Source organism: Tursiops truncatus, chromosome 2 (assembly GCF_011762595.2).
Source record: "Tursiops truncatus isolate mTurTru1 chromosome 2, mTurTru1.mat.Y, whole genome shotgun sequence".
In the NCBI taxonomy this organism is placed as follows: domain Eukaryota; kingdom Metazoa; phylum Chordata; class Mammalia; order Artiodactyla; family Delphinidae; genus Tursiops; species Tursiops truncatus.
Window position 1 is genome coordinate 1,009,318 of NC_047035.1, and position 15,855 is coordinate 1,025,172.

Genomic DNA, 15,855 nt, shown 5'->3' on the forward strand with positions numbered 1-15,855 from the left:
CGCGTGCGTGTGTGTGCCTGTCTCTGAGTGCATGGGGACATATCCAAGTAGACCTGTATCTGTGTATTGGTGTCAGTGTGTGACATCTCATCTACAAGCGTTTGTGTGTCTGTGTCATGTGTGTGTCTACGTGTGTTTCTGTGTCTGTGTCAAGTCTGTGTGTCTGTGTGGTCCTCCTGTTTCAGCCTGGCCCCTTTCTGCCCCAGGAAAAGTTGACTGTGTGTGTTTCATCTGCCCCAGCACTACCGGCACCGTTTCAGGGCAGCCCCCAGGAATGCGCTGGCCCCGGCGCTTCACCCCCACCCCAGCAGGACCCGCACTCCCCAAGGGGCCCTTCCTCAGGTCTACGCCAGGCTGGGCCTCAGGTAACCCCCTACTTCCTCGGAAACAGAGCTCTCCCAGGCATCCCCACTCCCTGCCCACACCCCCAGACGTGCCCTGTTGCACACGTCTGCACGACACCCAAGCTGGAGCCCAGGGTGGCCCCTAAACCTCCCCAGTGGTCTTCCAAGTCCCCTCTGCCAGCTTCCGGAACATCCAGGACCCTTCTCCCTCATCACAACCCTGCCCCGGTCCAGCCCCCACCCTCTTGCGGGGCTCCTGACCTCCAGCACTGTGCCCCTAGGGACATCCCCCAGCCACCTGGTAGTCAGCCCTGCTGCCCCCTGCCCCCAACCCCCCTGAGCCTAACTTTCCACGGTGTGAACCAGCTTCGGCTCTCTTACTCCGTCTGTCCTCTGCACACACACTACTGCGTTGCTTCGGTCCAGAACTCTGTTCCCTACTCCTGAAGTCCGAGCTTAGACTGTCTGCCCGGAGCCTTCCAGGACCCTTCCCTACCCACCCCCACCGTGGCACCATGCTACCCCGCTGCGCACACCTCCAGACCAGGAGCCCCCAGGGCCGGGCTAGTGGAGTCAGATCACATGTCGTGGCCTCCCTGGGCTCCGCTGCCCCTACGCCCTCGCCCAGGGTGCCCTGCTCCCCAGCTTGTGACCGAAATGTCTTGTCTCCGGACTGGAAGGCAAGACTGCGGCGCGCAGGTCAAGTCCGGGAGTCTTGGCGCGGCGTCCGGGGACCGCCCCCGGGCCCCCCACCCCCGACCCCCCCGGGCAGGCGTCCAAAGTCAACACTCAGGACTCTGTTGGGGCGCGGGGCGGGGCCAATCTAGTGGAGGGGCGGGCCTGCCGCGGAGCCTGTGCCGGTGATCGGACTGGAGGTGGGACGTTGGCGGGGTCCGGACTGAGAGGCTGGGCCTTAGTGGGCGGGGCCTGGGTCAAGCCTGTTCCCGGAGGGACAGGGGCGTGGCGTGGCCACTAGGGGGCGTGGCCTGGCGGGCAGCAGCCAATGGGCTGAATGAGGCCGGCGGCTCCGCCCGCGCTCGCTCCGCAGTGGCTGGGCTCGGGCTGGGCTGGCCCGGGCGGGGTCCTGGCGGCGGCGGGGTTGGGGGCGCCGGCTCTGCCCGCATTCCGCGGCCTGCAGCCAGCGGCATCGCAGGGCAGCGGAGGCAGAGCGCTGCGCTCGCCCGCACCCTGGCCGCCCGCGCGGCGGAGCCGGGATCTGCGACTGGACGCGACGGGCCGCCGCCGGCCAGCACCGCCCGGCCGCCAAGATGTGCGACTGCTTCCACATGATGCTGCCCACCTGGTCCGAAGCCCCCGGCAGCGGTGCGCCTCCTCCCCGCCTGCAGCCCGCTCCCCTCGGGGCGGGTGGGCTCCGCGCGGTGCGCGCGCCGGGCGGGTCCTGGGGCGCGCGTTGCGGGTGGGCTGCGGCGCCGGCCAGGGTGGGGGAGCCTCCGGGACCGGCCCGCGGTCTCGAGCGCGTTTCTGCGCCTCGGGGGCTGCTCGGGTCTGTGCCTCCCTCCTCCTGCGTCTCATCTCTTACCTGTCCCTGTCCCTTGGCCTCCCACCCCTCTCCATCCCTGCCGCTCACTTTGTTTCTCTGGGTCGCTGACGCGCCTCTACCACCCTGTCACTCCTCGCCTCTCTCTCTGTAACTCACTGTCTGTCTCTCCCTCTCTGTCAACTGTACCCCTGCTGTAGCCCTCTGGGACGTGTGCTGTCCCTAGAGGCAGCCGCCTGGGGCGGGCCGCACGTGTAAGTGGGGCATGACTGCCGTGGGTCAGCAGGCGGTGGGAACCTGCCGCCAGGACTGCCCTCTGATCTGCTTTTGGGGAGAGCAGTCTGGCTGGACCAGGAGTTGGGGTTGTTGGCTTTGGTCCAGGACTGCTAGGCTGGGCTGGGCTGGCTCCAGCGTGTGGCTGCTGTGTGCTGGCTCACTGGCTAGGTGGTGGCTGAGGTCTGGGGCTTGGTGAGGGGCCTGAGTGGGGTCAGAGCTCAGGCCACAGGGTCCCCCAGTTCTGAGCAAGGGTAGGTGGGGGTTGCCCATGGGGCAGGACCCCTCCCTCTGCACCTCTGGCCGCAGAATGAGAACCAGGTGCTCTGTCTGTCATCTGTCTGTCCCTGCACTGGGCCTGGTTCCAGGGTCTGGGTGTCTCAGCATCGTGGGGGGCAGGGTGGGGTGGGGCAGGGACAGTCTTTCCAGCCCAGGGTCAGTAATGCCGCAGCCTGGCCACACCCAGGACACCTGGCCAGCTGCCAGCAAGGGGGGCTGGGGCCACACTGCATTAGCACAGGTGGAACCCCACTCCCTGGGGAAAGCGGAGATCGATGACGATGGCACTGCTGATGCAGGGGGGGTGGGGCTCCCCTTCAGCTGCAGCAGGAGCCCCCATGGTCCCTCCTGTTGCCCATTAATCTGGTTAGCACTGAAGCCCATCTGACCTCCTGTTTCGGCCTCCCTTGCCCAGGTGGGAACCCAAGGCACCCCGATTCTCCCTGGACAGCCAACGGGAGAATCATGGGTCCCTAGCCCCCTCTTCCTGACTGTGGCGGGCCTGGCCCACATCCCTGGGAATCTGCCGCGTCACAGGGAGAGGAGCGGGGCCCAAAGGACTTGGGGCCGTTGCTCTGCCTCGCATCCCACAATGGCCTTCTCCTCACTTACTGGCCGCCTGGAGACTCCCAAGCTGCAGGGTCTCGGGCCATCTTATCCACCCTCCTGCCTTGCAGAGGCCTGTGCTGGGAGCACCTCCCCAGCTGAGGCCCTCATTCTTACTCTGACATGTGGTTCTCTGGCCTCTGGGGCAGTTCCTCCTTGTGTCCAGCCTGCAAAACCATCCCCTCTTAGGGAACAAGGTCAGTGGCTTTCATGGGCGTTGGCAGGAGACCTGGCCCTGGGGGGTTGTGTCCAGCATGCAGATTCCCAGGCTTCCCCATCCTTCTGAGGGGGCCAGGGAACATGCATTCCTAATACAGAGCCATGGGGATTCAGTCCAGGCATTTTCCAGCTGCAGTTCCCTCCTAGCAGGCCAGAGATGGGCAGGCCCTCCCCGTCCCTCCCCGCCCCTCGTGTTTCTGCCCAGCCCACACCTGCCCTCCTGGACCAGTCCCTCCAGGTCCTCTGAAGACCCCTCCCACATCCTGTCGGTGCCCCAGACAGGGGCCCCGGGGAGGGAGCCATGTCTGGTCCAGCCTGCATTCGGAGGCTGCCCCCTGGTGGCTGTGCTGGGAACACACCAGCCCAGGACCCGCCTAGCCTCCCTGTGCCTGGCCAGTCTGAGTAGCACCCGCGCACCCCCACCCCACTACTGCCTTCCCAGGCGACCTCCACCTGGAATGGGCCCCCCTTTCCTATCCCAGGGGCAGCTGGTTCCTTCCCGAGGCAGAGCTGGGTCTTAGGCAGCTAGACTACTGATAGGGAGCCCCCAACTCCCAGGCTGGGCCTCTGCGCTGCACCTTCAATCCCCTGGCTTGGCCTGAGGCCCCTCCCACACCCACCCTGAGAAGCCCCCACAAGGGTCAGAGAGCCCCAGGAGCAGATGACACCATGAGGCGTATCTGGGTGGTCTCTCCCTGGCAGGGGGCCACGGCAACACTGGGGCCTTTCCCGAAAGCAGTGCAATGTCGGGCATCCCCTGTGGTGGCCTCACCCTTCTGAACAGGGCCGGTGGCCTCCGCACAGGCCTGGACTCTGGGCTACCGCTGGATCTCGAATCTATGAACAGGAGCGACCATGGCTGCTCACGGCCCAGGCGGGGCAGAGAGGTAGAGCCGTGTAGCCAGGGAGGCCAAGGGGTGGCTCCAGTGAGCAGTCCAAACTGGTGGCTTTGCCTGGGTTGTCCACACTGGCAGAGGGCTGTGTCCCCATTTTGCAGACAGGGACACTGAGTTTCAGAGCAGTGAGGCAGAGCCCCGAACCAAAGTGGAGCCTCTCTGACCTCCACAGGGGTCAGAGCAGCCATGCCACACGCTCTGATGCTGCCCTGCCCCACCAGGCAGGGGGCCCACAAGGCCGGGCACAGAGAAGAGGCCTCAGAGGCCAACCTGGGCAGGAGCACCGACCCTCCTGACACTTTAATGAGGACGATTCTGAAAGCCACCGCTGGTGATAGCATACGGGTTCCTGACAGCACCCCCACTTCTTCTCTTTGTGGAGAAACACTCTGGATAGCCTAGATCCAGCCTCAGGAAGCAGGGTGGGGCCCAGGAGTGGATAGGAGGGTCCAGTGCCCCAAACCACCTGCCTCCCACTGTGCGCCCACTCCACCTGGGGCTGATCATGGCCTTGCCCTTGTGAAGGCCATGGCCTTCTCTCCCTCTGGCCAGTCTTCCATGCTGGGCCCAGCCAGGAGCTGCCTCTTCCAGGAAGCCCCCTGGATTGCTCTCCTTCAGACTCCAACCCTCTCTCTATCTTCTCTTGTGACTGCCTTTGCTGAAAGGCTGTGTTTCAGGTTCAGACTGGGGCTGCTTTGCCTGGGGGTGGGGAAGTGGAGGTCCCAGCGAGGAGAACCCCAGGGAGGTGGAGTGGGGCATGGGCCATCTGGGGGCCCCCGCCACCCATTTCAGGGGTGAAAAGCCCAGATTTCCCCAGCTTGGCCCTCTGCCTGGACAGGGGCAGGAGGAGGCAGACCCTACGCCTAGGGCTAATGGGAAGCGGGGTTGCCTGTCCACCCACCCGTCCATCTGTGCATCCCAGGGGCTCTGGGCCTTAGATGTTCACACATTGGGGAGCAGGGATTCACCAGTGTTCATTCATCAAAGGTGAGACAGGTGGGGCTTCTGCCATCAGTGCCACCTCGGTGCACAGGGAAGTCAGGGAGGGCTTCCAGGAGGAAGGGCTGCCTGATGCGGCATCGTGTGCAAGAGGCCTGGAGAGAATGTTGACTGGGGAGCAGCACGTAGCTTAACAGGGTGGGTCTGGGGATGGGGGTGGGGTTAAGGGTGGAGAGGTGTAGGGACCGTGCTGTTAGGCGGGAGGGCTATGTTCCAAGGGCACCGGGGAGCCTCAGAGGGTTTCAGGGCAGGTCCCATGGGAAGGGATAAGGCCCAGCAGGGCGGAGGAGGGGCATCGAGGAGCTGAGGCTGAGGGTGGGGAGGGTGGACGGGGAGCCTCAGCTGCACACACGCGAGAGCTGGCCACGCTCCCCTGAGCCCCTCCCCATTCTAAGCGCAGCTGCCCCTCCTGGCCGGGTCCGGGCACACCGGGCGCCTTCAGGGGCACCTCCAGGCCCTGCCTGCCCGCCTGGCCTCTTCCTCTGGTTTCCCTTTTTCTTTCTTTGGAGGCACAGGCGGCTGGGCGCTAAAGGTCCACCTCGCTGGGATAAATATTTAATAGTCAGAAGCACTTTCTAAAATGGAAAGATGGAGCTGGGCCCAGGAGGCCTGAGGGGCCCGGGCAGGGTGGGAGGTGGCGTCCCACCGTGCCCACTGCTCACCTGGTTCCTGCCCTGCGGGGAGCCGGAGGACCCAGTGTGTGTACCCGAGGGTGAGGGGCGGCGTTGGGCCCCTCCCCAGAGAGCTTGGCCGTAGACACTCGCCGGCGTGTCGCGCCCAGGGCTGCTGCTGGAGCGGTAGGCGGAGCTGTGGCTCCCAGCCGCCAGCAGAGGCGGGCTTTCCACCTTCTTAGCTGGTTGAACTGCCAGGAGTCCCGGGAAGGTCCAAGATGGGCTCCTGCCCGGACACAGCACCGGATGTGGGTGTCCATTGCCGAGAGGATGGCCGAGGCTCAGAAAGGAGCGGGCCAGGAAACCTGGGGTGGGATCCTTATTTGGGCCTCCCTGTCACAACAGTGCGGTGACAGGCTCGCTCAGCCCCGTTGTCCACTGGAGGGTCCACCCAGGTGCCGGTGTCTGCGTGGGCTGGAGGCCCCGGAGGTGAGGCCCCGCTGGGCCAGGTCAAGGCTACTTTGTTTGGGGCTCAAGCCTCCGGCTGGCTGCCCACCCCAGGGTGGGGGTCAGACCGTGGGCTGCCCATACTGGGCTCTGGGGGCCCCGCCCCTCCTACTCCTCCCCCGACCCTGGCTGGTGCCCTTGTTTCCCAAGAGCTGCCAGTGCTGCCAGACCCTTCCAGGCGGGAAGAGGGTGGCCTCCCACCCGGCACCTGAATGCAGGACCCCTCCAGGCGGCTCCTCCCGCACCCCCGCCCCGGCAGGCCTTGCTCCTGGGTGGCAGCACCTGCGGGCTCCTCCGTGACACATGCCCTGAGAATGCCACGCTTGCCCCGACCTCCTCGCCGGCGGATTCACCATCAGCCGCCCCTGGCCCCGCCCCGCCCTTTCCCACAGTGACTCCAAGGGCCTGGAGTCCTGGCGGCTCTGAGCTGCGGCTGCCGGTGCAGCGGGGGTCGGCGGACACGTGCTGGGCAGCCCGCATCCAGGCCAGGAGGTGTGGCAGCGCAGCAGCTGCCCCGGCCAGCGTCCCTTCAGCTGGCCCAGCACCTGCCTGGAGCCAGGGGCCCGGCAGGTGGGGTCCCCGGGAGCCAAGGTGGGTGGACAGGGCCTCCTCACCCAGAGCCCTTATCCGCTGGGGAGCCAGGTACACCCTGCGGGACTGACACCAGCCCAGGGGCGGGGTGAGGAGTGGCCCCCTGACTCTCGCCGCTACCGGGTCACAGTGGTCCTGACCCAGAGCCCCGTGCCAGCAGCTGACTCCTTCCCTCCCCAGCCACTTCCCATCGCCCTGGAGCTGCCCCCGCACAGCACGGCAAGGGCTGCTGGCGCTGGCCTCCTGAGGGAGCGAGTCCAGGGTCTGAGCCGGGCGGGTGGATGCTGGAGTCTGGAGAGGGCTTGTGGGGGGCGGGGTCAGAGCATAGGGTGTCGGGGAGAGTGTGGCCGAGGCCTCCTCCAGCCAGTGGGTGGGGGTGCCTGGCCACAGGAGACGGGAGCCCGGCAGAGGCTGTCACAATGGTCCAGGGCCCGGCGGGTGGCCGCAGGGGAGGTGGTAGAGGGTTCAGGAGGATGGCGGACGGCTTCATTGTGATGGAGCGCCCAGGCTCAGAGGGGACGAGGCGGGGTGGGGTGACCCTGCTCCGTGCCAGCGTCTACCCCCGCCTCCCAGCTGAGTCAGCAGGCCCGGCCCTGCCCGGGGGCGGGGCGTTTGGGGGTGTCGGTAACAGTCTGGTGGGGTGTCAAGCAGTAAACAAAGAATTCCCAGGTGAGAACTGTGTGGGCCGGTGGGGTAGGTGAGGTCACTGGCCAGCAGGCCTGGCCGGTTTCCTGTCTCAGTGTGACTAGAGTCTTTTATGACCGTTAGGTTTTCACGGGGGACAGGCCGGGGGGGCCCTGGGTGCTTTTCCTCCTTCAGGCCTCTCACCCAGTGTTCCCAGCAGTGCCGGGAACTGGCCTCGAGCTGGTGGAGCCCTCTGCCTACCCGGGAGCCCTCCGAGCGGCCGGGGGCCTTCCCCTGCTGTCACCCCACCTCAGGTCGCTCCGGGCTTCCCCTGTCCTGGTGGGGCCCGGCCTCCCAGCAGCTGCTTCCGGTGCCTGTTGCCCTCAGCAAGGAGCCCTCAGCTCTGCGGCCACCGTTGCAGGCCTGGTGTGTCTGGTGGGGGTGTAGGTGCAGGTTCGGGCTGACCCATCGCCACCCTTGAACCCCAGCCTGGGCCCCTCAGCTGTGCCAGCCTGCTCCGACCTGCTTGTGGGGTGCAGGTGCCCGCAGCCAGCTGGGCCCCACCCCACGGGGCTGAGAGGCGCAGGGCAGGGCAGCCCCCGGACCAGCAGCAGATCTGCAGATAGGCCTGCCGGGCCTGCCTGGGCTCCTGGAGCTGGGAGGGGCCTTGGAGCCAGAATCCGCGTTCTCCCGCCCCCCTCAGGGGTCCCCCACGGCAGGAGCTGGGAGTCCTGGGGGCAGAAGGGTGAGGTGACAGGAGGGGGCAGGCCCGGCAGGTGGGGTCTGGGGAGCGGGGGAGTTGGGCGACGACTGGGGAGGGGGTGGTTAAAACTGCTGGTTCCGGGGACCCACCCTCCAAGGGCATGGGCAGGGGGGCAGTGGCCAAGGCCACCTTCCCCAAGGCCACAGGCCCAGGCCGTGGGTGGGCTTGGTCTGGCCCCGCTCTGGCCTTTGTGGCCTTGGCTGTGGAAGGGGCTGGCTGTGCCCTGGGCAGTGGTCTCAGCAGAGCCTGGGGGGCCGTGCAGCACTGAGGTTCCAGAGGCAGCAGTAGCCTGTGCCCATCCTGGCTCCCTCCTGGAAGGGCCTCCGTCCCCACCTTGGGCTATGCCTCCACACCCCTCCCCTGTACCCCCAGCCCGACAGCCCTCAGCCTCTGTCCCAGGCTCGTGCACAGCCTGCCGAACGGTCCTGTGTGACATCTGAGTCTGTCCACACAGCAGGACTAGACTGGACCGGGGCGGTGTAGTGACTCACACACCCCGAGCTGGGCGGTGTCTCCTCCCCCAGTCCGGGGGCGCTCTGGGGGAGGGGCGGGGGCCTGGCCCAGCTGTGGGGGCCTGTAAGGGGACCCGCCCAGTCCCTCTGGTAGGGAGAAGGGGGCTTGGCAGGGGGCTTGGCGGGCTCTTGGCACAGCAGAGAAGGGGCCTGTGGGCGGGGCGGTGGAGGGAGGGGCTGTGGAGGCGAGGAGTGGGGAGGATGGCCAGAGGGAGCTGCAAACCTGGGACCTTCACCTCTGGGCAAGTTGGGAGGACGTCGGGCTCGGTAAGTGGCTGCGCTGTCTTCTGTGCCCACCCTGCGCCCCCTGTCCCCTGCCTTCCTGGGTTTAGCCCTGGGGCACCTGATCACCTCACCACCCAGCAGGTGGAGGGTGGGGGCACAGGGGTGGGGGGTGGCAGAGCCAGGCCGGGCATCTCCCTGACTCTGCCCTGCTTCAGCTCCAGCCGATGTTGGAGGGTGCCCAAGGGCACCAGCATGGCCATTTCAGTCCCAGGACAGGCAGATCCCCAAGGCTGGGCCGTGTGGCCTGCAGGGGGTCCTCAGGAGATGGCCGTTTGGTGCACTGGGAGCCCTGGGGGGTGGCGGGAGGGTGCTTCAGACACGCTTACCTGCAGGTGCCAGGTGGGCGGGGGGGGGGTGTCCGTGGTGGTGGGCTGCCCTGTCACAGGGTCACACCATGCTGGGCATCTAGGTGCTGGCCTTTCAGCCCAGAGAGAAGGAGACTCGGGCCCGCTGGTCCTGTTGGGGTGGACAGGAGGTGGGGATGCTCCTTTCGGCTGCCGGGCCCAGGCAGGTGGTGGACTGGTGGGCCTGCTTCCGGTCTCGGTGTCTCCAGGTGCAGGAGGAGAAGCGCCGGGCCCACCTGCTGCCCCTCCCAGCCCTCGAGACCCCGCTGCGCCCTCAGGCTGGGCGGGACTCACCTTCCCTTCCTCTGCCCACCTGTGCCCAGCACTAGCGTTCACCTAGTGGGGGCCGGGCTCTGAACGTTTGTGAGACTGCTCTAGGGACCAGGGACCAGGCAGCGGCCAGAGATGATGACAGGGTGGCCAAGCGGAGGAAACTGCATGTGGAAAGGACAGAGGTCGGGGCAGAGCCTGCTCTGGAGCTCAGCTCCGGAGGTCTGGGGCCCAGGCAGCAGCGGTGCAGACTGGGGAGGCTGCCGATGTTGGCGGGCCAGGAGGACTGACAGGCCGGAGAGGGCGATGGGAAAACTGGTTGCTGCTGCGGCTGCAGTGGCAGTGGCCGCGGGGCGGGTGAGGAGTGCTGGCCCCCAGGCCCGGGCAGGCCGAGGCTGGTTCCTGGGCCCTCCCGAAGCCTTGGAGGCAGAGCAGGAGGCTGGGATGCCCCCCTGTGCAGCAGGCTCATCTTGGGAAATGCTGGGGAGGCGGGGCGGGCCCTCGGCTGCCCGTGGGTGTTGCTTCAGAAAGTCTGACCGTCTCATGACAAGTCAGCCGAGCTCGGCACTTTCCTCGTGGGGTTCCAGGATGGGGTGAGGCCGAGCGTCCCGTGCGCCCCTGTGGGCACCAGCATCCCCCGAGGAGGGAGCCTACATCCGGGGCTCCCACTCTCTCGGCTCCCTGGGCCGGCCGGGGGCCTCAGCTGAGGCTGTGCACGTTCACACACACACCCAGCACAAGCACGAACACCCCGTGAGCAGACGCCCTCGTGCTCATAAACACACACGCGCACGCGCACCCAAGGCTGGACACTCAGGCCACTATCTAGGGCCCTCCTTTGCTCGTAGCTCTCCTCCCCACCACTCTCACAGTCCCCCAGCCCCACCGCTGCCCTCGTGACACACCAACTTGCGCCCACGCCCGGCCCCACTTGGAGGCTGGAGCTGGGCCCTGGCAGCGGCCAGTTTGGATGCAAACTTGGGTTCTGTTTAAGCAAAACTGCCACACCCACGAGTGGCCCTGCTCTGGGCCCCCTAAGAAGCCCCAGTTGGCTGGGGGCTGGCGGGAGAGGCCCCAACTCAGTCCGGGGCCCAAAGGGCAAGGTGAGTATGGGGAAGTCATCCAGGCAAATGCCCCCTTTCTGCACCCCCTCCACCAGGTCCCCCTCAGCCAGCATCGCACATCTCGGCTCTGCCCCCTCCATAGACTCACTTCCTGGAGGTCCCACCCCAGAATATTACAATTCCCAGGAGCGAAGCTTTTCAGCTGGCCTGGTGCCAACCACGCCCCGCACCCAAGGCCCCCGGTAGGTAGTGTTTGAGGCCATGGAAGAGTTAGGGTGAGGGGCTGGATGGACACGTAGCCCAACCAGGGTGCTGGGGCCACAGCAGGGCCTTGAGCCTCGAGGACGGGGGGAAGGGCATTTGGCGACGTACCAGGCGCCAGCATGTCACCTCCACATCCTTCTCTGTAAAGTGGGGCTTTGGTGACCTTATTTTATTAGTCATTATTCGAGGCGACTGCTGGGTCTGGGCTATCTGTGGGGCCAAGGCCAGGCCAGGCAGGCTGTTAGGACACCTCCCTTGCACTCAGGGGGTGGGGCCCTCAGGACATGGGGACTGTCAGGACAGTGCTCTGGGGGGTGCTTGAGTGCCTCCTTTTCCCTCCCCAGGGGCACGTCTGAGGCTGGCAGGGCTGCTGGCGGCCTTGCCCTGTGGCAGGCAGGATTTCCTCCTTCCTGTTTGTGCATCTCGGCCAGGCTCCAGCCAGCCTGGGGCTCTGTCCCAAGGGTGCAGAGGGACCCGCCGGGCATCTTCCCAGCGGTCTGACCTTGGGCGAGGCCTGTCCCCGCCTCCCCGAGCCCCGCTTTCTGTTCCTACCTCGGGTGTAGGGCTCTTGCACCCAAGCAGGTGGCTGGGAGGGCAGGACTGGGCCGGGTGGGGGCCAAGAGGCAGGCGCGGTGGTCCAGCTGGAGCAGGGCTGGCTGAGCCTCCCCCGTCCCCAGGTTCCCGGCTGTTAACACCTTTCCTCACCCCTGCCCTGGAGCGGATCTGGGGGTACGGCTTCTCAGGGCCCGGGTGTCCCCGCCCGAATTCGGGACCTTCCACCGCACCGCCCCCGACACACAGCGCCCAGCCCAAGGCCCCGCTGGCTGGCGCGACCGCACAGCCGCTCGGGGTCCCATCCTCCAGCAGCCGCGGTCCAGAGCCTTCCCAGGTCTGGGCGGACCGCCGCCCTCGCCCCCAGGGACACACCTGCCTGCCCCGCGCGGAGGGCAGTCCGGGCCTTGCCTTGCGGTGACTCAGAGAAAGCTGTGGGGCTCAGGGGAGGCCGGGCTGCCTTTCTGGGCGCGTCCGCGCAGCTCCGCAGACCTCCTCGCCGCTCTGCCGGCTGCCCCAGCCCCGAGCCCAGGCCGGTGGGGACCCTCCGACACCCCCAGCCGGTCACAGGGCGAGAGAGGCAGCCCCGCAATGACCGGTCCCGGGATGGCCGGGGTGGGAGCGCGGCCACCCTGGACTCCGCCCGCCGCGTCTAGTCCCCGCGCAGCCCCGCGGGCTGAGCCCCCTCGGGCCAGTGGCTTCCCCTCCCCCAGCCTCAGATTCCTCGTTGCTCACCCACAGCGCGCCCACTTTGCGGCTGGGGGTGAGGGTCTCGGCAGAACTGGAAGGGGAACTGCGGCCGGAGAGAGTGAGGTCAGCTGCCGTTGCCCTTGGCTTCCGCGCAGGGCAGCGGGCTCGGTGGGGGACAGGCTTTGATTGCCACTGCTCCCGGGGGCGGGGCCTGAATCAGCCTGGGACTCGCTCCCCCCGCCCCGCCGCGCTCCCCCCCCCCCCCCGCCCCTCCGCCTCCTCCACAACCTCCTCTCCGCCCACCTCCCACTCCCTGCGGTCCCTCTGGGCTTCTGGGTGGGCAGAGTAGCCCTCTGACATCCATGGGGAAATCAGGGCTCAGAGAAGGGACAGGCTTGCTCAGGGTCACACAGCAAATTGGCCAGGGGGTAGCAGCCAAACCTGCACCCCGCCAGGACTGGGCTTCCCCCGTGTGTTCCACGGGGGCTGGGACGCGCCTGGTGCCCATGCCGGCTGCCCGGCCCGTGGGACAGGGATTCCCTCCCGGCTCTGAGCCCTGCTGGCTGCGGTGGGTTGGGAGTGGGCACCCGTGTCCCCTCCTCACCAGCAATGCAGTCACAGACGCAGACGGTGTGGCTGAGCCCAGGGCCAGACCTAGTGTGAGATCCTGGGCTGCTTCTCCTGGAATACTGAGGACAATTCTGGGGGCGCTGGGCCCGGAGGTGCCTGTGGACCGGTTTTAAGGAAGGGCTTTTGTTGCTGAACCATCACAGGGCTATTGCGGAGCCTGTTTCCCCTTGCGCGGTGCTCGCAGTTATTTCTCCAGGAATATGTCCAATCCCTCTACATTTTCAGATTTATTGGCATAAAGTTTATAATTTCCTCATTTCAATTTTATGTAGAATTGAAACAGTTTTTGGGAAAGGTACAAATCGTATGTGTGTAGCTGGATGCATTTTCCCAAAGTGGCCACACTGGTGTAACCAGTGCCCCTTATCCTCACCAGAGGCCTCTCCCCCGCTGGCCTGCCCCCTCCCAAAGGGCTTGCAGCACCAGTGCACCTGTGAACTGCGCGCAGCGGGTTCTGCCTGAGCTCTTTATGTCTAGCTCTATTGCAGCACTAAGTTTGGGAAATTCACCCACACTGTCTGTGGACGCAGTTCATCGGACAGAGACTCCCAAGTCTTTTTCGTTCTACTGTTTTTTTTGGCGGTGCTGCACATCATGTGGGATCTTACTTCCCGACCAGGGGTCGAACCCGTGTCCCCTGCATTGGATTCTTAACCACGGTGCCACCAGGCAAGTCCCTAATTTAATAATTTTAACAATTAGTTGTTTCCTTTAAGGCTAGTGCTGTCTGTGTCCTGGTTAAGAATTGTTTCCCTATCCCCAGTGTCATTTTGGTTTATCTTCTGGAAACTGTATCGTTAAACTTTGGATCTGCAATCCACATGGAATTGATACTTCCTGGGGCTGACCTAGGGGTCGATATCAATATTATTCCCTGTGAATTTCCAGTGGACCCCACACTGCTGACTGAAAAGATCATTACTTTCCCACAGCGCTATATCTGTATGAGTCTGGTTCCGGGACCTTTGTTTTGTGCCATTGGTTTTATTAATAATTTGCATTTCCCTGACGACTAAAGAAGTTGACCATCCTTTCCGTGCTTACTGGTACATCTTCTTTTGTGAAGTGTCTGTTTAAATCTTTTGCCCACTTTTAATTGAGGTTTTTTTTATTTTTTGTCTTTTTCTATTGATTTGCAGAAATTCTTCTGGATGCAAGTTCTTTGTCGGATATATTGAATTTGCCTTTTCATTTTCTAAAGAATGTCTTTCAAGACTAGAAGTATTTAATTATGATGAAATATATTGATCAGATTTTCTTTTATGATTCACACTTTTGTATCCTGCCTAAGAAAACACTGCCTCCCCGCCAAGGTGGTGAAGAATTTCTCCTGTGTTTTCTTCTAGAAGTTTTAAGTTTTACATTTAGCTCTATGATTCATTTTGAGTTAATTTTTACATGTGCTATGTTGTAAGGGTCTAGGGTTTTTTTCCCCAAATAAATATCTACTTGTCCCAGCACCATTGCTGAAAAGACTATTATTTTTCTATTGAAATAACTTGGCTGCTTTGTCAAAAGTTAACTGATCTTACAAAGTGTGGGACCATTCTGGACTTCCTATTCGTTTTCACTGATATTTGTGGTTATACTGTACCGTCTTGATTCCGTTGAGAGTCAGAGAAAATACCTAGCTGATTTGAAATGGTCTTAATTATTTTAAATTTACTGAGACATTTAAATGAGCTAGCCTATGATCTATCTTGGTGAATGTCCCATGTGCACTTAAGATGAATGTGTGCTCTGCTCTTGTCAGGAGGGGTGATCTCCGCCGTGGCCTCATTGGTTGATGGGTGGATCAGTGTTCTTACCTATTCTGTCTTGTAAGGTTATCGATTACTGAGAGGAATGTTACAATCTCTACTGTAATTGTGGATTTGTCTTTTTTGTCCTTTCATTTTTGCTAGCTTTCACTTCAGTGCTTTTAGCCTCTGTTACTAGGTATATACAGACTTAGGTTTGTTATTATTTTTTTTTATGAATTGTGCCCTTTATTATTATGAAATGATTAGTTTTTGCACTGTATGTATTTTTTATTTCCTTTTCTTTTAACTTCTTTTTGTTTATAGTCCATTTCTCCTAGATAGCATGTAGTCAGGTCTTGCTTTTTAAATTTAATCTGATAATCTCTACCTTTTTGATTGGAATTTTAAGTCCTTTTATATTTAATGTATTGTCAAAATGGCTGGTTTAAATCCTACCATCTTGCTAATTGCTTTCTATTTTATTCCATCCATCCTTTGCTCCTCTTTCCCTGGTTCCTTGTCTTGTTTTAGAATTAATTAAATATATACACAGGTATATAATTACTTAATAACATATATTACATATATAAATATAAATTTTGTATCTATAAATGAATATAGATGTATACGTTATATATAATTAATTATATATTAACTTTATATATTAATGTAAATTATTTATATACATTATATATATGTATAAAACAACGTGTATTTTTAGTATTGCATTTTATTTCCACTACTGACTTACTAGCTACACATCTTTTTCATCTTTTTTTAAAATAAATTTATTTATTTCATTTATTTATTTTTGGCTGCATTGGGTCTTCATTGCTGCGCACGGGCTTTCTCTAGTTGCGGTGAGCGGGGCACTCTCTTCATTGCGGTGCGTGAGCTTCTCATTGCGGTGGCTTCTCTTGTTGTGGAGCATGGGCACTAGGTGCACGGGCTTCAGTAGTTGTGGCTCACAGGTTCTAGAGTGCAAGCTCAGTAGTTGTGGCACATGGGCTTAGTTGCTCTGTGGCATGTGGGATCTTCCTGGGCCAGGGCTTGAACCCATGTCCCCTGCACTGGCAGGCGGATTCTTAACCACTGTGCCACCAGGGAAGTCCCTATTTTGCCTTTATTTTTGAAGGACAGTTTGCTAGATGTAGAATTCATGGTTAACAAAGTTTTTCTTTCAGCAATTTGAATATACTGTTCCGCTTTTTTCTAGCTTCTGTGGTGTTGACTAGTAATTGTATTGCTGTACTGGTAAATGTGATGGGCCACTTCTCTCTTGTTGCTTTCAA

The 15,855-nt window shown here is 61.7% G+C and overlaps 1 protein-coding gene across 1 annotated transcript in view; it reads left to right on the forward strand.

The window, feature by feature from the left end:
- The first annotated feature begins 1,460 nt into the window (after positions 1-1,460).
- Positions 1,461-15,855, forward strand: part of AHNAK2 (AHNAK nucleoprotein 2) — a 32,209-nt gene continuing 17,814 nt past the window's right edge. The window contains exon 1 of the mRNA XM_033850526.2: positions 1,461-1,667. Within this exon, the coding sequence (XP_033706417.1) occupies positions 1,613-1,667 (55 nt within the window). The 5' untranslated portion in view covers positions 1,461-1,612. The remainder of the gene's footprint in view (positions 1,668-15,855) is intronic.